General features: G+C 23.8%; 1 protein-coding gene across 2 annotated transcripts in view; it reads right to left on the reverse strand.

Moving 5' to 3' along the window:
* Positions 1 to 24,759, reverse strand: part of LOC145259293 (E3 ubiquitin-protein ligase RNF170-like) — a 78,951-nt gene that overhangs the window by 15,510 nt on the left and 38,682 nt on the right. For both annotated transcript variants that reach the window (XM_080117163.1, XM_080117164.1), the window contains exon 5: positions 23,546 to 23,665. In XM_080117163.1, the coding sequence (XP_079973289.1) occupies positions 23,546 to 23,665 (120 nt within the window). The remainder of the gene's footprint in view (positions 1 to 23,545; positions 23,666 to 24,759) is intronic.

The raw sequence follows: 24,759 nt of genomic DNA on the forward strand, positions 1-24,759 counted from the left end.
CAATGTATCTATTTATATCACAAATATAATCCATGATCTGAAGAAACAAAATAAAGAAACATTCATTTTACAATACCAGACTCAATAATGGTTCTTGTCAAAAATTGTATATTAATAAACAAAAATAAGAAAATCTATACAATGTATCTATTTATATCACAAATATAATCCATGATCTGAAGAAACAAAATAAAGAAACATTCATTTTACAATACCAGACTCAATAATGGTTCTTGTCAAAAATTGCATATTAATAAACAAAAATAAGAAAATCTATACAATGTATCTATTTATATCACAAATATAATCTATGATCTGAAGAAACAAAATAAAGAAACATTCATTTTACAATACCAGACTCAATAATGGTTCTTGTCAAAAATTGTCTGCATATTAATAAACAAAAATAAGAAAATCTATACAATGTATCTATTTATATCACAAATATAATCCATGATCTGAAGAAACAAAATAAAGAAACATTCATTTTACAATACCAGACTCAATAATGGTTCTTGTCAAAAATTGCATATTAATAAACAAAAATAAGAAAATCTATACAATGTATCTATTTATATCACGAATATAATCCATGATCTGAAGAAACAAAATAAAGAAACATTCATTTTACAATACCAGACTCAATAATGGTTCTTGTCAAAAATTGCATATTAATAAACAAAAATAAGAAAATCTATACAATGTATCTATTTATATCACGAATATAATCCATGATCTGAAGAAACAAAATAAAGAAACATTCATTTTACAATACCAGACTCAATAATGGTTCTTGTCAAAAATTGTATATTAATAAACAAAAATAAGAAAATCTATACGATGTATCTATTTATATCACGAATATAATCCATAATCTGAAGAAACAAAATAAAGAAACATTCATTTTACAATACCAGACTCAATAATGGTTCTTGTCAAAAATTGTATATTAATAAACAAAAATAAGAAAATCTATACGATGTATCTATTTATATCACAAATATAATCCATAATCTGAAGAAACAAAATAAAGAAACATTCATTTTACAATACCAGACTCAATAATGGTTCTTGTCAAAAATTGTATAATAATAAACAAAAATAAGAAAATCTATACGATGTATCTATTTATATCACGAATATAATCCATAATCTGAAGAAACAAAATAAAGAAACATTCATTTTACAATACCAGACTCAATAATGGTTCTTGTCAAAAATTGTCTGTATATAATAAACAAAAATAAGAAAATCTATACGATGTATCTATTTATATCACGAATATAATCCATGATCTGAAGAAACAAAATAAAGAAACATTCATTTTACAATACCAGACTCAATAATGGTTCTTGTCAAAAATTGTCTGTATATAATAAACAAAAATAAGAAAATCTATACGATGTATCTATTTATATCACAAATATAATCCATAATCTGAAGAAACAAAATAAAGAAACATTCATTTTACAATACCAGACTCAATAATGGTTCTTGTCAAAAATTGTCTGTATATAATAAACAAAAATAAGAAAATCTATACGATGTATCTATTTATATCACAAATATAATCCATAATCTGAAGAAACAAAATAAAGAAACATTCATTTTACAATACCAGACTCAATAATGGTTCTTGTCAAAAATTGTATATTAATAAACAAAAATAAGAACATCTATACGATGTATCTATTTATATCACGAATATAATCCATAATCTGAAGAAACAAAATAAAGAAACATTCATTTTACAATACCAGACTCAATAATGGTTCTTGTCAAAAATTGTCTGAATATTAATAAACAAAAATAAGTAAATCTATATGATGTATCTATTTATATCACAAATATAATCCATAATCTGAAGAAACAAAATAAAGAAACATTCATTTTACAATACCAGACTCAATAATGGTTCTTGTCAAAAATTGTCTGAATATTAATAAACAAAAATAAGTAAATCTATATGATGTATCTATTTATATCACGAATATAATCCATAATCTGAAGAAACAAAATAAAGAAACATTCATTTTACAATACCAGACTCAATAATGGTTCTTGTCAAAAATTGTCTGAATATTAATAAACAAAAATAAGTAAATCTATATGATGTATCTATTTATATCACAAATATAATCCATAATCTGAAGAAACAAAATAAAGAAACATTCATTTTACAATACCAGACTCAATAATGGTTCTTGTCAAAAATTGTATATTAATAAACAAAAATAAGAAAATCTATACGATGTATCTATTTATATCACGAATATAATCCATAATCTGAAGAAACAAAATAAAGAAACATTCATTTTACAATACCAGACTCAATAATGGTTCTTGTCAAAAATTGTATATTAATAAACAAAAATAAGAAAATCTATACAATGTATCTATTTATATCACAAATATAATCCATAATCTGAAGAAACAAAATAAAGAAACATTCATTTTACAATACCAGACTCAATAATGGTTCTTGTCAAAAATTGTATATTAATAAACAAAAATAAGAAAATCTATACGATGTATCTATTTATATCACGAATATAATCCATAATCTGAAGAAACAAAATAAAGAAACATTCATTTTACAATACCAGACTCAATAATGGTTCTTGTCAAAAATTGTATATTAATAAACAAAAATAAGAAAATCTATACAATGTATCTATTTATATCACAAATATAATCCATAATCTGAAGAAACAAAATAAAGAAACATTCATTTTACAATACCAGACTCAATAATGGTTCTTGTCAAAAATTGTCTGCATATTAATAAACAAAAATAAGAAAATCTATACAATGTATCTATTTATATCACAAATATAATCCATAATCTGAAGAAACAAAATAAAGAAACATTCATTTTACAATACCAGACTCAATAATGGTTCTTGTCAAAAATTGCATATTAATAAACAAAAATAAGAAAATCTATACAATGTATCTATTTATATCACGAATATAATCCATGATCTGAAGAAACAAAATAAAGAAACATTCATTTTACAATACCAGACTCAATAATGGTTCTTGTCAAAAATTGCATATTAATAAACAAAAATAAGAAAATCTATACAATGTATCTATTTATATCACGAATATAATCCATGATCTGAAGAAACAAAATAAAGAAACATTCATTTTACAATACCAGACTCAATAATGGTTCTTGTCAAAAATTGTATAATAATAAACAAAAATAAGAAAATCTATACAATGTATCTATTTATATCACGAATATAATCCATAATCTGAAGAAACAAAATAAAGAAACATTCATTTTACAATACCAGACTCAATAATGGTTCTTGTCAAAAATTGCATATTAATAAACAAAAATAAGAAAATCTATACAATGTATCTATTTATATCACGAATATAATCCATGATCTGAAGAAACAAAATAAAGAAACATTCATTTTACAATACCAGACTCAATAATGGTTCTTGTCAAAAATTGTATATTAATAAACAAAAATAAGAAAATCTATACAATGTATCTATTTATATCACGAATATAATCCATAATCTGAAGAAACAAAATAAAGAAACATTCATTTTACAATACCAGACTCAATAATGGTTCTTGTCAAAAATTGCATATTAATAAACAAAAATAAGAAAATCTATACAATGTATCTATTTATATCACGAATATAATCCATGATCTGAAGAAACAAAATAAAGAAACATTCATTTTACAATACCAGACTCAATAATGGTTCTTGTCAAAAATTGTATAATAATAAACAAAAATAAGAAAATCTATACAATGTATCTATTTATATCACGAATATAATCCATAATCTGAAGAAACAAAATAAAGAAACATTCATTTTACAATACCAGACTCAATAATGGTTCTTGTCAAAAATTGCATATTAATAAACAAAAATAAGAAAATCTATACAATGTATCTATTTATATCACGAATATAATCCATGATCTGAAGAAACAAAATAAAGAAACATTCATTTTACAATACCAGACTCAATAATGGTTCTTGTCAAAAATTGTATATTAATAAACAAAAATAAGAAAATCTATACAATGTATCTATTTATATCACGAATATAATCCATAATCTGAAGAAACAAAATAAAGAAACATTCATTTTACAATACCAGACTCAATAATGGTTCTTGTCAAAAATTGTCTGCATATTAATAAACAAAAATAAGAAAATCTATACGATGTATCTATTTATATCACGAATATAATCCATAATCTGAAGAAACAAAATAAAGAAACATTCATTTTACAATACCAGACTCAATAATGGTTCTTGTCAAAAATTGTCTGTATTATATAAACAAAAATAAGAAAATCTATACGATGTATCTATTTATATCACAAATATAATCCATAATCTGAAGAAACAAAATAAAGAAACATTCATTTTACAATACCAGACTCAATAATGGTTCTTGTCAAAAATTGTATATTAATAAACAAAAATAAGAAAATCTATACGATGTATCTATTTATATCACGAATATAATCCATAATCTGAAGAAACAAAATAAAGAAACATTCATTTTACAATACCAGACTCAATAATGGTTCTTGTCAAAAATTGTATATTAATAAACAAAAATAAGAAAATCTATACGATGTATCTATTTATATCACGAATATAATCCATAATCTGAAGAAACAAAATAAAGAAACATTCATTTTACAATACCAGACTCAATAATGGTTCTTGTCAAAAATTGTCTGTATATAATAAACAAAAATAAGAAAATCTATACGATGTATCTATTTATATCACAAATATAATCCATAATCTGAAGAAACAAAATAAAGAAACATTCATTTTACAATACCAGACTCAATAATGGTTCTTGTCAAAGATTGTCTGTATATAATAAACAAAAATAAGAAAATCTATACGATGTATCTATTTATATCACAAATATAATCCATAATCTGAAGAAACAAAATAAAGAAACATTCATTTTACAATACCAGACTCAATAATGGTTCTTGTCAAAAATTGTCTGTATATAATAAACAAAAATAAGAAAATCTATACGATGTATCTATTTATATCACGAATATAATCCATAATCTGAAGAAACAAAATAAAGAAACATTCATTTTACAATACCAGACTCAATAATGGTTCTTGTCAAAAATTGTCTGTATATAATAAACAAAAATAAGAAAATCTATACGATGTATCTATTTATATCACAAATATAATCCATAATCTGAAGAAACAAAATAAAGAAACATTCATTTTACAATACCAGACTCAATAATGGTTCTTGTCAAAAATTGTCTGTATATAATAAACAAAAATAAGAAAATCTATACGATGTATCTATTTATATCACAAATATAATCCATAATCTGAAGAAACAAAATAAAGAAACATTCATTTTACAATACCAGACTCAATAATGGTTCTTGTCAAAAATTGTCTGTATATAATAAACAAAAATAAGAAAATCTATACGATGTATCTATTTATATCACGAATATAATCCATAATCTGAAGAAACAAAATAAAGAAACATTCATTTTACAATACCAGACTCAATAATGGTTCTTGTCAAAAATTGTCTGTATATAATAAACAAAAATAAGAACATCTATACGATGTATCTATTTATATCACAAATATAATCCATAATCTGAAGAAACAAAATAAAGAAACATTCATTTTACAATACCAGACTCAATAATGGTTCTTGTCAAAAATTGTCTGTATATAATAAACAAAAATAAGAAAATCTATACGATGTATCTATTTATATCACAAATATAATCCATAATCTGAAGAAACAAAATAAAGAAACATTCATTTTACAATACCAGACTCAATAATGGTTCTTGTCAAAAATTGTATATTAATAAACAAAAATAAGAAAATCTATACAATGTATCTATTTATATCACGAATATAATCCATAATCTGAAGAAACAAAATAAAGAAACATTCATTTTACAATACCAGACTCAATAATGGTTCTTGTCAAAAATTGTCTGTATATAATAAACAAAAATAAGAAAATCTATACGATGTATCTATTTATATCACAAATATAATCCATAATCTGAAGAAACAAAATAAAGAAACAGTCATTTTACAATACCAGACTCAATAATGGTTCTTGTCAAAAATTGTATATTAATAAACAAAAATAAGAAAATCTATACAATGTATCTATTTATATCACGAATATAATCCATAATCTGAAGAAACAAAATAAAGAAACATTCATTTTACAATACCAGACTCAATAATGGTTCTTGTCAAAAATTGTCTGTATATAATAAACAAAAATAAGAAAATCTATACGATGTATCTATTTATATCACAAATATAATCCATAATCTGAAGAAACAAAATAAAGAAACATTCATTTTACAATACCAGACTCAATAATGGTTCTTGTCAAAAATTGTCTGTATATAATAAACAAAAATAAGAAAATCTATACGATGTATCTATTTATATCACAAATATAATCCATAATCTGAAGAAACAAAATAAAGAAACAGTCATTTTACAATACCAGACTCAATAATGGTTCTTGTCAAAAATTGTATATTAATAAACAAAAATAAGAAAATCTATACAATGTATCTATTTATATCACGAATATAATCCATAATCTGAAGAAACAAAATAAAGAAACATTCATTTTACAATACCAGACTCAATAATGGTTCTTGTCAAAAATTGTCTGTATATAATAAACAAAAATAAGAAAATCTATACGATGTATCTATTTATATCACAAATATAATCCATAATCTGAAGAAACAAAATAAAGAAACATTCATTTTACAATACCAGACTCAATAATGGTTCTTGTCAAAAATTGTCTGTATATAATAAACAAAAATAAGAAAATCTATACGATGTATCTATTTATATCACAAATATAATCCATAATCTGAAGAAACAAAATAAAGAAACAGTCATTTTACAATACCAGACTCAATAATGGTTCTTGTCAAAAATTGTATATTAATAAACAAAAATAAGAAAATCTATACAATGTATCTATTTATATCACGAATATAATCCATAATCTGAAGAAACAAAATAAAGAAACATTCATTTTACAATACCAGACTCAATAATGGTTCTTGTCAAAAATTGTCTGTATATAATAAACAAAAATAAGAAAATCTATACGATGTATCTATTTATATCACAAATATAATCCATAATCTGAAGAAACAAAATAAAGAAACAGTCATTTTACAATACCAGACTCAATAATGGTTCTTGTCAAAAATTGTATATTAATAAACAAAAATAAGAAAATCTATACAATGTATCTATTTATATCACGAATATAATCCATAATCTGAAGAAACAAAATAAAGAAACATTCATTTTACAATACCAGACTCAATAATGGTTCTTGTCAAAAATTGTCTGTATATAATAAACAAAAATAAGAAAATCTATACGATGTATCTATTTATATCACAAATATAATCCATAATCTGAAGAAACAAAATAAAGAAACATTCATTTTACAATACCAGACTCAATAATGGTTCTTGTCAAAAATTGTCTGTATATAATAAACAAAAATAAGAAAATCTATACGATGTATCTATTTATATCACAAATATAATCCATAATCTGAAGAAACAAAATAAAGAAACAGTCATTTTACAATACCAGACTCAATAATGGTTCTTGTCAAAAATTGTATATTAATAAACAAAAATAAGAAAATCTATACAATGTATCTATTTATATCACGAATATAATCCATAATCTGAAGAAACAAAATAAAGAAACATTCATTTTACAATACCAGACTCAATAATGGTTCTTGTCAAAAATTGTCTGTATATAATAAACAAAAATAAGAAAATCTATACGATGTATCTATTTATATCACAAATATAATCCATAATCTGAAGAAACAAAATAAAGAAACAGTCATTTTACAATACCAGACTCAATAATGGTTCTTGTCAAAAATTGTATATTAATAAACAAAAATAAGAAAATCTATACGATGTATCTATTTATATCACGAATATAATCCATAATCTGAAGAAACAAAATAAAGAAACATTCATTTTACAATACCAGACTCAATAATGGTTCTTGTCAAAAATTGTATATTAATAAACAAAAATAAGAAAATCTATACGATGTATCTATTTATATCACGAATATAATCCATAATCTGAAGAAACAAAATAAAGAAACATTCATTTTACAATACCAGACTCAATAATGGTTCTTGTCAAAAATTGTATATTAATAAACAAAAATAAGAAAATCTATACGATGTATCTATTTATATCACGAATATAATCCATAATCTGAAGAAACAAAATAAAGAAACATTCATTTTACAATACCAGACTCAATAATGGTTCTTGTCAAAAATTGTCTGTATATAATAAACAAAAATAAGAAAATCTATACGATGTATCTATTTATATCACGAATATAATCCATAATCTGAAGAAACAAAATAAAGAAACATTCATTTTACAATACCAGACTCAATAATGGTTCTTGTCAAAAATTGTATATTAATAAACAAAAATAAGAAAATCTATACGATGTATCTATTTATATCACGAATATAATCCATAATCTGAAGAAACAAAATAAAGAAACATTCATTTTACAATACCAGACTCAATAATGGTTCTTGTCAAAAATTGTCTGTATATAATAAACAAAAATAAGAAAATCTATACGATGTATCTATTTATATCACAAATATAATCCATAATCTGAAGAAACAAAATAAAGAAACATTCATTTTACAATACCAGACTCAATAATGGTTCTTGTCAAAAATTGTATATTAATAAACAAAAATAAGAAAATCTATACGATGTATCTATTTATATCACGAATATAATCCATAATCTGAAGAAACAAAATAAAGAAACATTCATTTTACAATACCAGACTCAATAATGGTTCTTGTCAAAAATTGTATATTAATAAACAAAAATAAGAAAATCTATACGATGTATCTATTTATATCACGAATATAATCCATGATCTGAAGAAACAAAATAAAGAAACATTCATTTTACAATACCAGACTCAATAATGGTTCTTGTCAAAAATTGTATATTAATAAACAAAAATAAGAAAATCTATACGATGTATCTATTTATATCACGAATATAATCCATAATCTGAAGAAACAAAATAAAGAAACATTCATTTTACAATACCAGACTCAATAATGGTTCTTGTCAAAAATTGTATATTAATAAACAAAAATAAGAAAATCTATACGATGTATCTATTTATATCACGAATATAATCCATAATCTGAAGAAACAAAATAAAGAAACATTCATTTTACAATACCAGACTCAATAATGGTTCTTGTCAAAAATTGTATATTAATAAACAAAAATAAGAAAATTTATACGATGTATCTATTTATATCACGAATATAATCCATAATCTGAAGAAACAAAATAAAGAAACATTCATTTTACAATACCAGACTCAATAATGGTTCTTGTCAAAAATTGTATATTAATAAACAAAAATAAGAAAATCTATACAATGTATCTATTTATATCACAAATATAATCCATAATCTGAAGAAACAAAATAAAGAAACATTCATTTTACAATACCAGACTCAATAATGGTTCTTGTCAAAAATTGTATATTAATAAACAAAAATAAGAAAATCTATACGATGTATCTATTTATATCACGAATATAATCCATGATCTGAAGAAACAAAATAAAGAAACATTCATTTTACAATACCAGACTCAATAATGGTTCTTGTCAAAAATTGTATATTAATAAACAAAAATAAGAAAATCTATACGATGTATCTATTTATATCACGAATATAATCCATAATCTGAAGAAACAAAATAAAGAAACATTCATTTTACAATACCAGACTCAATAATGGTTCTTGTCAAAAATTGTATATTAATAAACAAAAATAAGAAAATCTATACGATGTATCTATTTATATCACGAATATAATCCATAATCTGAAGAAACAAAATAAAGAAACATTCATTTTACAATACCAGACTCAATAATGGTTCTTGTCAAAAATTGTATATTAATAAACAAAAATAAGAAAATCTATACGATGTATCTATTTATATCACGAATATAATCCATAATCTGAAGAAACAAAATAAAGAAACATTCATTTTACAATACCAGACTCAATAATGGTTCTTGTCAAAAATTGTATATTAATAAACAAAAATAAGAAAATCTATACGATGTATCTATTTATATCACGAATATAATCCATAATCTGAAGAAACAAAATAAAGAAACATTCATTTTACAATACCAGACTCAATAATGGTTCTTGTCAAAAATTGTATATTAATAAACAAAAATAAGAACATCTATACGATGTATCTATTTATATCACGAATATAATCCATAATCTGAAGAAACAAAATAAAGAAACATTCATTTTACAATACCAGACTCAATAATGGTTCTTGTCAAAAATTGTATATTAATAAACAAAAATAAGAAAATCTATACGATGTATCTATTTATATCACGAATATAATCCATGATCTGAAGAAACAAAATAAAGAAACATTCATTTTACAATACCAGACTCAATAATGGTTCTTGTCAAAAATTGTATATTAATAAACAAAAATAAGAAAATCTATACGATGTATCTATTTATATCACGAATATAATCCATAATCTGAAGAAACAAAATAAAGAAACATTCATTTTACAATACCAGACTCAATAATGGTTCTTGTCAAAAATTGTATATTAATAAACAAAAATAAGAAAATCTATACGATGTATCTATTTATATCACGAATATAATCCATAATCTGAAGAAACAAAATAAAGAAACATTCATTTTACAATACCAGACTCAATAATGGTTCTTGTCAAAAATTGTATATTAATAAACAAAAATAAGAAAATCTATACGATGTATCTATTTATATCACGAATATAATCCATAATCTGAAGAAACAAAATAAAGAAACATTCATTTTACAATACCAGACTCAATAATGGTTCTTGTCAAAAATTGTATATTAATAAACAAAAATAAGAAAATCTATACGATGTATCTATTTATATCACGAATATAATCCATGATCTGAAGAAACAAAATAAAGAAACATTCATTTTACAATACCAGACTCAATAATGGTTCTTGTCAAAAATTGTATATTAATAAACAAAAATAAGAAAATCTATACGATGTATCTATTTATATCACGAATATAATCCATAATCTGAAGAAACAAAATAAAGAAACATTCATTTTACAATACCAGACTCAATAATGGTTCTTGTCAAAAATTGTATATTAATAAACAAAAATAAGAAAATCTATACGATGTATCTATTTATATCACGAATATAATCCATAATCTGAAGAAACAAAATAAAGAAACATTCATTTTACAATACCAGACTCAATAATGGTTCTTGTCAAAAATTGTATATTAATAAACAAAAATAAGAAAATCTATACGATGTATCTATTTATATCACGAATATAATCCATAATCTGAAGAAACAAAATAAAGAAACATTCATTTTACAATACCAGACTCAATAATGGTTCTTGTCAAAAATTGTATATTAATAAACAAAAATAAGAAAATCTATACGATGTATCTATTTATATCACGAATATAATCCATAATCTGAAGAAACAAAATAAAGAAACATTCATTTTACAATACCAGACTCAATAATGGTTCTTGTCAAAAATTGTATATTAATAAACAAAAATAAGAAAATCTATACGATGTATCTATTTATATCACGAATATAATCCATAATCTGAAGAAACAAAATAAAGAAACATTCATTTTACAATACCAGACTCAATAATGGTTCTTGTCAAAAATTGTCTGTATATAATAAACAAAAATAAGAAAATCTATACGATGTATCTATTTATATCACGAATATAATCCATAATCTGAAGAAACAAAATAAAGAAACATTCATTTTACAATACCAGACTCAATAATGGTTCTTGTCAAAAATTGTATATTAATAAACAAAAATAAGAAAATCTATACGATGTATCTATTTATATCACGAATATAATCCATAATCTGAAGAAACAAAATAAAGAAACATTCATTTTACAATACCAGACTCAATAATGGTTCTTGTCAAAAATTGTCTGTATATAATAAACAAAAATAAGAAAATCTATACGATGTATCTATTTATATCACGAATATAATCCATAATCTGAAGAAACAAAATAAAGAAACATTCATTTTACAATACCAGACTCAATAATGGTTCTTGTCAAAAATTGTCTGTATATAATAAACAAAAATAAGAAAATCTATACGATGTATCTATTTATATCACGAATATAATCCATAATCTGAAGAAACAAAATAAAGAAACATTCATTTTACAATACCAGACTCAATAATGGTTCTTGTCAAAAATTGTCTGTATATAATAAACAAAAATAAGAAAATCTATACGATGTATCTATTTATATCACGAATATAATCCATAATCTGAAGAAACAAAATAAAGAAACATTCATTTTACAATACCAGACTCAATAATGGTTCTTGTCAAAAATTGTATATTAATAAACAAAAATAAGAAAATCTATACGATGTATCTATTTATATCACGAATATAATCCATAATCTGAAGAAACAAAATAAAGAAACATTCATTTTACAATACCAGACTCAATAATGGTTCTTGTCAAAAATTGTCTGTATATAATAAACAAAAATAAGAAAATCTATACGATGTATCTATTTATATCACGAATATAATCCATAATCTGAAGAAACAAAATAAAGAAACATTCATTTTACAATACCAGACTCAATAATGGTTCTTGTCAAAAATTGTCTGTATATAATAAACAAAAATAAGAAAATCTATACGATGTATCTATTTATATCACGAATATAATCCATGATCTGAAGAAACAAAATAAAGAAACATTCATTTTACAATACCAGACTCAATAATGGTTCTTGTCAAAAATTGTATATTAATAAACAAAAATAAGAAAATCTATACGATGTATCTATTTATATCACGAATATAATCCATAATCTGAAGAAACAAAATAAAGAAACATTCATTTTACAATACCAGACTCAATAATGGTTCTTGTCAAAAATTGTCTGTATATAATAAACAAAAATAAGAAAATCTATACGATGTATCTATTTATATCACGAATATAATCCATAATCTGAAGAAACAAAATAAAGAAACATTCATTTTACAATACCAGACTCAATAATGGTTCTTGTCAAAAATTGTATATTAATAAACAAAAATAAGAAAATCTATACGATGTATCTATTTATATCACGAATATAATCCATAATCTGAAGAAACAAAATAAAGAAACATTCATTTTACAATACCAGACTCAATAATGGTTCTTGTCAAAAATTGTATATTAATAAACAAAAATAAGAAAATCTATACGATGTATCTATTTATATCACGAATATAATCCATAATCTGAAGAAACAAAATAAAGAAACATTCATTTTACAATACCAGACTCAATAATGGTTCTTGTCAAAAATTGTATATTAATAAACAAAAATAAGAAAATCTATACGATGTATCTATTTATATCACGAATATAATCCATAATCTGAAGAAACAAAATAAAGAAACATTCATTTTACAATACCAGACTCAATAATGGTTCTTGTCAAAAATTGTATATTAATAAACAAAAATAAGAAAATCTATACGATGTATCTATTTATATCACGAATATAATCCATAATCTGAAGAAACAAAATAAAGAAACATTCATTTTACAATACCAGACTCAATAATGGTTCTTGTCAAAAATTGTATATTAATAAACAAAAATAAGAAAATCTATACGATGTATCTATTTATATCACGAATATAATCCATAATCTGAAGAAACAAAATAAAGAAACATTCATTTTACAATACCAGACTCAATAATGGTTCTTGTCAAAAATTGTATATTAATAAACAAAAATAAGAAAATCTATACGATGTATCTATTTATATCACGAATATAATCCATAATCTGAAGAAACAAAATAAAGAAACATTCATTTTACAATACCAGACTCAATAATGGTTCTTGTCAAAAATTGTATATTAATAAACAAAAATAAGAAAATCTATACGATGTATCTATTTATATCACGAATATAATCCATAATCTGAAGAAACAAAATAAAGAAACATTCATTTTACAATACCAGACTCAATAATGGTTCTTGTCAAAAATTGTATATTAATAAACAAAAATAAGAAAATCTATACGATGTATCTATTTATATCACGAATATAATCCATAATCTGAAGAAACAAAATAAAGAAACATTCATTTTACAATACCAGACTCAATAATGGTTCTTGTCAAAAATTGTATATTAATAAACAAAAATAAGAAAATCTATACGATGTATCTATTTATATCACGAATATAATCCATAATCTGAAGAAACAAAATAAAGAAACATTCATTTTACAATACCAGACTCAATAATGGTTCTTGTCAAAAATTGTATATTAATAAACAAAAATAAGAAAATCTATACGATGTATCTATTTATATCACGAATATAATCCATAATCTGAAGAAACAAAATAAAGAAACATTCATTTTACAATACCAGACTCAATAATGGTTCTTGTCAAAAATTGTATATTAATAAACAAAAATAAGAAAATCTATACGATGTATCTATTTATATCACGAATATAATCCATAATCTGAAGAAACAAAATAAAGAAACATTCATTTTACAATACCAGACTCAATAATGGTTCTTGTCAAAAATTGTATATTAATAAACAAAAATAAGAAAATCTATACGATGTATCTATTTATATCACGAATATAATCCATAATCTGAAGAAACAAAATAAAGAAACATTCATTTTACAATACCAGACTCAATAATGGTTCTTGTCAAAAATTGTATATTAATAAACAAAAATAAGAAAATCTATACGATGTATCTATTTATATCACGAATATAATCCATAATCTGAAGAAACAAAATAAAGAAACATTCATTTTACAATACCAGACTCAATAATGGTTCTTGTCAAAAATTGTATATTAATAAACAAAAATAAGAAAATCTATACGATGTATCTATTTATATCACGAATATAATCCATAATCTGAAGAAACAAAATAAAGAAACATTCATTTTACAATACCAGACTCAATAATGGTTCTTGTCAAAAATTGTATATTAATAAACAAAAATAAGAAAATCTATACGATGTATCTATTTATATCACGAATATAATCCATAATCTGAAGAAACAAAATAAAGAAACATTCATTTTACAATACCAGACTCAATAATGGTTCTTGTCAAAAATTGTATATTAATAAACAAAAATAAGAAAATCTATACGATGTATCTATTTATATCACGAATATAATCCATAATCTGAAGAAACAAAATAAAGAAACATTCATTTTACAATACCAGACTCAATAATGGTTCTTGTCAAAAATTGTATATTAATAAACAAAAATAAGAAAATCTATACGATGTATCTATTTATATCACGAATATAATCCATAATCTGAAGAAACAAAATAAAGAAACATTCATTTTACAATACCAGACTCAATAATGGTTCTTGTCAAAAATTGTATATTAATAAACAAAAATAAGAAAATCTATACGATGTATCTATTTATATCACGAATATAATCCATAATCTGAAGAAACAAAATAAAGAAACATTCATTTTACAATACCAGACTCAATAATGGTTCTTGTCAAAAATTGTATATTAATAAACAAAAATAAGAAAATCTATACGATGTATCTATTTATATCACGAATATAATCCATAATCTGAAGAAACAAAATAAAGAAACATTCATTTTACAATACCAGACTCAATAATGGTTCTTGTCAAAAATTGTATATTAATAAACAAAAATAAGAAAATCTATACGATGTATCTATTTATATCACGAATATAATCCATAATCTGAAGAAACAAAATAAAGAAACATTCATTTTACAATACCAGACTCAATAATGGTTCTTGTCAAAAATTGTATATTAATAAACAAAAATAAGAAAATCTATACGATGTATCTATTTATATCACGAATATAATCCATAATCTGAAGAAACAAAATAAAGAAACATTCATTTTACAATACCAGACTCAATAATGGTTCTTGTCAAAAATTGTATATTAATAAACAAAAATAAGAAAATCTATACGATGTATCTATTTATATCACGAATATAATCCATAATCTGAAGAAACAAAATAAAGAAACATTCATTTTACAATACCAGACTCAATAATGGTTCTTGTCAAAAATTGTATATTAATAAACAAAAATAAGAAAATCTATACGATGTATCTATTTATATCACGAATATAATCCATAATCTGAAGAAACAAAATAAAGAAACATTCATTTTACAATACCAGACTCAATAATGGTTCTTGTCAAAAATTGTATATTAATAAACAAAAATAAGAAAATCTATACGATGTATCTATTTATATCACGAATATAATCCATAATCTGAAGAAACAAAATAAAGAAACATTCATTTTACAATACCAGACTCAATAATGGTTCTTGTCAAAAATTGTATATTAATAAACAAAAATAAGAAAATCTATACGATGTATCTATTTATATCACGAATATAATCCATAATCTGAAGAAACAAAATAAAGAAACATTCATTTTACAATACCAGACTCAATAATGGTTCTTGTCAAAAATTGTATATTAATAAACAAAAATAAGAAAATCTATACGATGTATCTATTTATATCACGAATATAATCCATAATCTGAAGAAACAAAATAAAGAAACATTCATTTTACAATACCAGACTCAATAATGGTTCTTGTCAAAAATTGTATATTAATAAACAAAAATAAGAAAATCTATACGATGTATCTATTTATATCACGAATATAATCCATAATCTGAAGAAACAAAATAAAGAAACATTCATTTTACAATACCAGACTCAATAATGGTTCTTGTCAAAAATTGTATATTAATAAACAAAAATAAGAAAATCTATACGATGTATCTATTTATATCACGAATATAATCCATAATCTGAAGAAACAAAATAAAGAAACATTCATTTTACAATACCAGACTCAATAATGGTTCTTGTCAAAAATTGTATATTAATAAACAAAAATAAGAAAATCTATACGATGTATCTATTTATATCACGAATATAATCCATAATCTGAAGAAACAAAATAAAGAAACATTCATTTTACAATACCAGACTCAATAATGGTTCTTGTCAAAAATTGTATATTAATAAACAAAAATAAGAAAATCTATACGATGTATCTATTTATATCACGAATATAATCCATAATCTGAAGAAACAAAATAAAGAAACATTCATTTTACAATACCAGACTCAATAATGGTTCTTGTCAAAAATTGTATATTAATAAACAAAAATAAGAAAATCTATACGATGTATCTATTTATATCACGAATATAATCCATAATCTGAAGAAACAAAATAAAGAAACATTCATTTTACAATACCAGACTCAATAATGGTTCTTGTCAAAAATTGTATATTAATAAACAAAAATAAGAAAATCTATACGATGTATCTATTTATATCACGAATATAATCCATAATCTGAAGAAACAAAATAAAGAAACATTCATTTTACAATACCAGACTCAATAATGGTTCTTGTCAAAAATTGTATATTAATAAACAAAAATAAGAAAATCTATACGATGTATCTATTTATATCACGAATATAATCCATAATCTGAAGAAACAAAATAAAGAAACATTCATTTTACAATACCAGACTCAATAATGGTTCTTGTCAAAAATTGTATATTAATAAACAAAAATAAGAAAATCTATACGATGTATCTATTTATATCACGAATATAATCCATAATCTGAAGAAACAAAATAAAGAAACATTCATTTTACAATACCAGACTCAATAATGGTTCTTGTCAAAAATTGTATATTAATAAACAAAAATAAGAAAATCTATACGATGTATCTATTTATATCACGAATATAATCCATAATCTGAAGAAACAAAATAAAGAAACATTCATTTTACAATACCAGACTCAATAATGGTTCTTGTCAAAAATTGTATATTAATAAACAAAAATAAGAAAATCTATACGATGTATCTATTTATATCACGAATATAATCCATAATCTGAAGAAACAAAATAAAGAAACATTCATTTTACAATACCAGACTCAATAATGGTTCTTGTCAAAAATTGTATATTAATAAACAAAAATAAGAAAATCTATACGATGTATCTATTTATATCACGAATATAATCCATAATCTGAAGAAACAAAATAAAGAAACATTCATTTTACAATACCAGACTCAATAATGGTTCTTGTCAAAAATTGTATATTAATAAACAAAAATAAGAAAATCTATACGATGTATCTATTTATATCACGAATATAATCCATAATCTGAAGAAACAAAATAAAGAAACATTCATTTTACAATACCAGACTCAATAATGGTTCTTGTCAAAAATTGTATATTAATAAACAAAAATAAGAAAATCTATACGATGTATCTATTTATATCACGAATATAATCCATGATCTGAAGAAACAAAATAAAGAAACATTCATTTTACAATACCAGACTCAATAATGGTTCTTGTCAAAAATTGTATATTAATAAACAAAAATAAGAAAATCTATACGATGTATCTATTTATATCACGAATATAATCCATAATCTGAAGAAACAAAATAAAGAAACATTCATTTTACAATACCAGACTCAATAATGGTTCTTGTCAAAAATTGTATATTAATAAACAAAAATAAGAAAATCTATACGATGTATCTATTTATATCACGAATATAATCCATAATCTGAAGAAACAAAATAAAGAAACATTCATTTTACAATACCAGACTCAATAATGGTTCTTGTCAAAAATTTGTATATTAATAAACAAAAATAAGAAAATCTATACGATGTATCTATTTATATCACGAATATAATCCATAATCTGAAGAAACAAAATAAAGAAACATTCATTTTACAATACCAGACTCAATAATGGTTCTTGTCAAAAATTGTATATTAATAAACAAAAATAAGAAAATCTATACGATGTATCTATTTATATCACGAATATAATCCATAATCTGAAGAAACAAAATAAAGAAACATTCATTTTACAATACCAGACTCAATAATGGTTCTTGTCAAAAATTGTATATTAATAAACAAAAATAAGAAAATCTATACGATGTATCTATTTATATCACGAATATAATCCATAATCTGAAGAAACAAAATAAAGAAACATTCATTTTACAATACCAGACTCAATAATGGTTCTTGTCAAAAATTGTATATTAATAAACAAAAATAAGAAAATCTATACGATGTATCTATTTATATCACGAATATAATCCATAATCTGAAGAAACAAAATAAAGAAACATTCATTTTACAATACCAGACTCAATAATGGTTCTTGTCAAAAATTGTATATTAATAAACAAAAATAAGAAAATCTATACGATGTATCTATTTATATCACGAATATAATCCATAATCTGAAGAAACAAAATAAAGAAACATTCATTTTACAATACCAGACTCAATAATGGTTCTTGTCAAAAATTGTATATTAATAAACAAAAATAAGAAAATCTATACGATGTATCTATTTATATCACGAATATAATCCATAATCTGAAGAAACAAAATAAAGAAACATTCATTTTACAATACCAGACTCAATAATGGTTCTTGTCAAAAATTGTATATTAATAAACAAAAATAAGAAAATCTATACGATGTATCTATTTATATCACGAATATAATCCATAATCTGAAGAAACAAAATAAAGAAACATTCATTTTACAATACCAGACTCAATAATGGTTCTTGTCAAAAATTGTATATTAATAAACAAAAATAAGAAAATCTATACGATGTATCTATTTATATCACGAATATAATCCATAATCTGAAGAAACAAAATAAAGAAACATTCATTTTACAATACCAGACTCAATAATGGTTCTTGTCAAAAATTGTATATTAATAAACAAAAATAAGAAAATCTATACGATGTATCTATTTATATCACGAATATAATCCATAATCTGAAGAAACAAAATAAAGAAACATTCATTTTACAATACCAGACTCAATAATGGTTCTTGTCAAAAATTGTATATTAATAAACAAAAATAAGAAAATCTATACGATGTATCTATTTATATCACGAATATAATCCATAATCTGAAGAAACAAAATAAAGAAACATTCATTTTACAATACCAGACTCAATAATGGTTCTTGTCAAAAATTGTATATTAATAAACAAAAATAAGAAAATCTATACGATGTATCTATTTATATCACGAATATAATCCATAATCTGAAGAAACAAAATAAAGAAACATTCATTTTACAATACCAGACTCAATAATGGTTCTTGTCAAAAATTGTATATTAATAAACAAAAATAAGAAAATCTATACGATGTATCTATTTATATCACGAATATAATCCATAATCTGAAGAAACAAAATAAAGAAACATTCATTTTACAATACCAGACTCAATAATGGTTCTTGTCAAAAATTGTATATTAATAAACAAAAATAAGAAAATCTATACGATGTATCTATTTATATCACGAATATAATCCATAATCTGAAGAAACAAAATAAAGAAACATTCATTTTACAATACCAGACTCAATAATGGTTCTTGTCAAAAATTGTATATTAATAAACAAAAATAAGAAAATCTATACGATGTATCTATTTATATCACGAATATAATCCATAATCTGAAGAAACAAAATAAAGAAACATTCATTTTACAATACCAGACTCAATAATGGTTCTTGTCAAAAATTGTATATTAATAAACAAAAATAAGAAAATCTATACGATGTATCTATTTATATCACGAATATAATCCATAATCTGAAGAAACAAAATAAAGAAACATTCATTTTACAATACCAGACTCAATAATGGTTCTTGTCAAAAATTGTATATTAATAAACAAAAATAAGAAAATCTATACGATGTATCTATTTATATCACGAATATAATCCATAATCTGAAGAAACAAAATAAAGAAACATTCATTTTACAATACCAGACTCAATAATGGTTCTTGTCAAAAATTGTATATTAATAAACAAAAATAAGAAAATCTATACGATGTATCTATTTATATCACGAATATAATCCATAATCTGAAGAAACAAAATAAAGAAACATTCATTTTACAATACCAGACTCAATAATGGTTCTTGTCAAAAATTGTATATTAATAAACAAAAATAAGAAAATCTATACGATGTATCTATTTATATCACGAATATAATCCATAATCTGAAGAAACAAAATAAAGAAACATTCATTTTACAATACCAGACTCAATAATGGTTCTTGTCAAAAATTGTCTGCATATTAATAAACAAAAATAAGAAAATCTATACAATGTATCTATTTATATCACGAATATAATCCATGATCTGAAGAAACAAAAAAAAAAAACAAATCCAAGAATACATATTTTACAATATCAGACTTAATAACGGTTCTTGTGAAAACTTCCATAACCTGAGAAACAAAAAAAAAGACAAAATTCAAGAATACACATTTTACAATAGCAGCGATAGCAATGGTTCTTGTCCAAAATTCTCCCCTCCTATTAAGAAAAAAATCTTTAGGATCTATGTACCTGTGATGGAAAGATTATATTGTATTCCAAAACTCACGTAAATTGATCAAGTATTTTTATTTTTACAAAGAAAATCATTAAGTGATTAATGAGAATTCAACTAGTATGAATTATTGTTGAGTTATCTCCCTGGTTTTTGTTTTTTTTTCAAATTTTTTTAAAATTGCAAGCGAGACAGTCACTCGTTGAATGCTCATAAAATTTGATTTTCTTTAAAAAATAAAATTATTTGATCAATTAACATGATTTTTGGAATATGATATTTTCGTTTTGTCATGGGTACGTACATCATACAGATTGCTCTTTATTTTTGTTCTTTAATATAGGGAGAATTCTGGACAAGAACTATAACAATCGACTTAATGTCTCAATATTTATCTCTCTCCCATAGCGGGATGATGTGACACAAGAGTCAGAAAGTGAAACTGCAGAACCAGCGCATTAGAGGAAAAGCAATCAGGTTAGCAAACAATGCTTGGATAGCTCCATCGGCATTCCCTAGCAGGGGTGCCTCAAGCGATTAGCAATAAACTAATCTGTTCTCAGAAGGAGAAGGCAAAACCTGGAAGGATAAACTGCACAGAACCAGGAGCATACCTCAGCCAACATGTTGTATACTTGTGTGTGTATAAAGTGTCTGTGATGACCTTTAGTGTATGTACGTATCTATATATGTGATTATATCTAATTATATATGTGTATGTGTGTGTCAGTTTGTATTAATGCACTGGTTCTCTTTCTGTATGTAGTGTCCATCAAGTGAATGTCCAAATGTGGGTGGGTGTATATACATTTAATAAACAGGACACTGACGTACAAGAATAGTTCTTTTTAACAAAGGGGCAAATAACTTCTGTGGTGATACATCAGGCCAAAAAAGGGGAACATACTCTTTTCTGTAGGTTGGTCTTCATTGGCAGTCTGTCAAGATTTCTTCTATCTGAAGGAACAACAATCGACACTTGCGTTAGATTTTATGCAACTTTATTTCCTGACATCCTCCCATCTTAGAGTTGCACGTTTCTATGGTCTCTACATCTTTCTATAACGTGTCCATTAGCTTCAGCAGACTTCAAGAGACGAAATCTCCCAAACCAACTTTCGTCTGCTAACTAGACCTCGCTTTGACTGGCTAACATGCATATATAAAAACTATCGCTTTGTTTGTTCAACTCTGACGTCAGAGGTCAACCTTATTGTTATTCCAAATGAGGTTTTATTTATCTATCTACATTCTAATCTGGTTTATTATTTATGATATTAAATTCCGTTACGACTCAAATCGTTTTATTTTCAAATATTCCTCTTCGTTATCAAAACATTTTCTCTGAATATTTCCTATTTCATAAAATTTACGTTTCCATACAATAATAATAATAATCGCTTAGGTGACTTGACGATGCCACAATATATATTTTATCGGCAATATATTCTACCGTTGTTTTGCCCTTTCATGTTGCACCTAATTTTGACTACTACTTACCATATTATCCTATTTCTTCATTCTCATTTCATATCTAAATGTCATAAAGCCAGTTTTTTTTCTATATTTGCATTTTGTATAATTCAAACCCTATTCTGATGAGAAGCATTTAGCTTCAAAATGCCATGGCCTAAAGAGTTTTTTTTTTAATTTTCCCCTTAACTTTTCCTTATTGTTCTGATAATATAATAGTTATATATATAACTTTTATTCCTCATCTTCATTTAATATACATACATATATATATATATATATACATACACGCACACATAAATGAAAACCTATACTTACAGGCCGAGGTTCTCCAGAAAACCTTCTGTTGTAATCATGAATTTCATTTAAAATATTCGTTTGTTCTTGAGATGCCGATTGTGTTTCCGATTCCGTAAAACAGATTAAAATAAGAGTAACCTATAGAAGAAAAAAAAAACAGATTAAAATAAGAGTAACCTATAGAAGAAAAAAAATAAGAATTTTTGTCATTGAAAAAATTCTAGGAAAATTATATTTATCTTTACAGATATTTTTTTTAATGTTAAAAAAATAAGTTGCTTTTATTCTCTAGCTACTGCCTAAAATTTTAATAATTTCTAACTGAAATGAATAAAACAAGATTAATATTGATCAGGTGCTTATGTAGAATAAGGGCCATGCTTCTATTCAATCATTTTTGGTAAGTTTCACTCATTTAAACATGACACATCAGCACATAATAGTGTTTTATAACCTAAAATGCATTTATTTGAAATCCTATAATACTGTACAAGCACCGTAAAACGTAACATGCATCCACAGCCGAAATTGAACTCACTATACAAGATCGTAGGGTAATTCAAATCTTGTCTGTAGCAGAATACTTGATGCTTCGCCAGGGCTATCAAGAGTATTTTTTTATTGTGGCGCCATCACTAGATGGGTTGCCTACCATGGCTTAATAGAGGCCCATCTATCCTCGAGAGAATAGACCGCGCCAGTTTCCAAACTGTATTTTATTTTGCGGTACATACAGCGCCTCGCCTTCTCAAATGGTCACCCATCTGGCTCAACGTTGCTCAACTTTGGTGATTTGGCAAGAACCGATGAGTCAATGTGATTGTGGTGTACGGACAAGTACCAATAGTTTTGATATAGAAACTAGCAGGACTGTTAAAATTTGATGGTTATTATTTTCTGGATCTATCTGCATAGTTTGCCATTAATAGTAACGAGCATCTTTTTGAATGTGTGTCTGTCCTTCTTGCACGTATTTACGTGTGATCGCCTAGTTTTTAAAATGTCACTAAACAACTTACCTGGTATATATTCACATATAATGACAAATAACTAACAGAATAAACATACTTGTCTCTTGCTAGACAAAGGAATACCTTAACAAAAGGGATGAATACTATTCTATGGAGTAAAAACATTTAGCCAATTAGGGAACACATTTAGCCCATCTTTGAGCTTGCTGGACGGAAAGCTGCAATGAAAATTCTACCACGAATGACAGACCTCAAGTTTAT

This window comes from Euprymna scolopes, chromosome 34 (assembly GCF_053919585.1).
Source record: "Euprymna scolopes isolate OS-2025 chromosome 34, ASM5391958v1, whole genome shotgun sequence".
NCBI classification, from domain to species: domain Eukaryota; kingdom Metazoa; phylum Mollusca; class Cephalopoda; order Sepiida; family Sepiolidae; genus Euprymna; species Euprymna scolopes.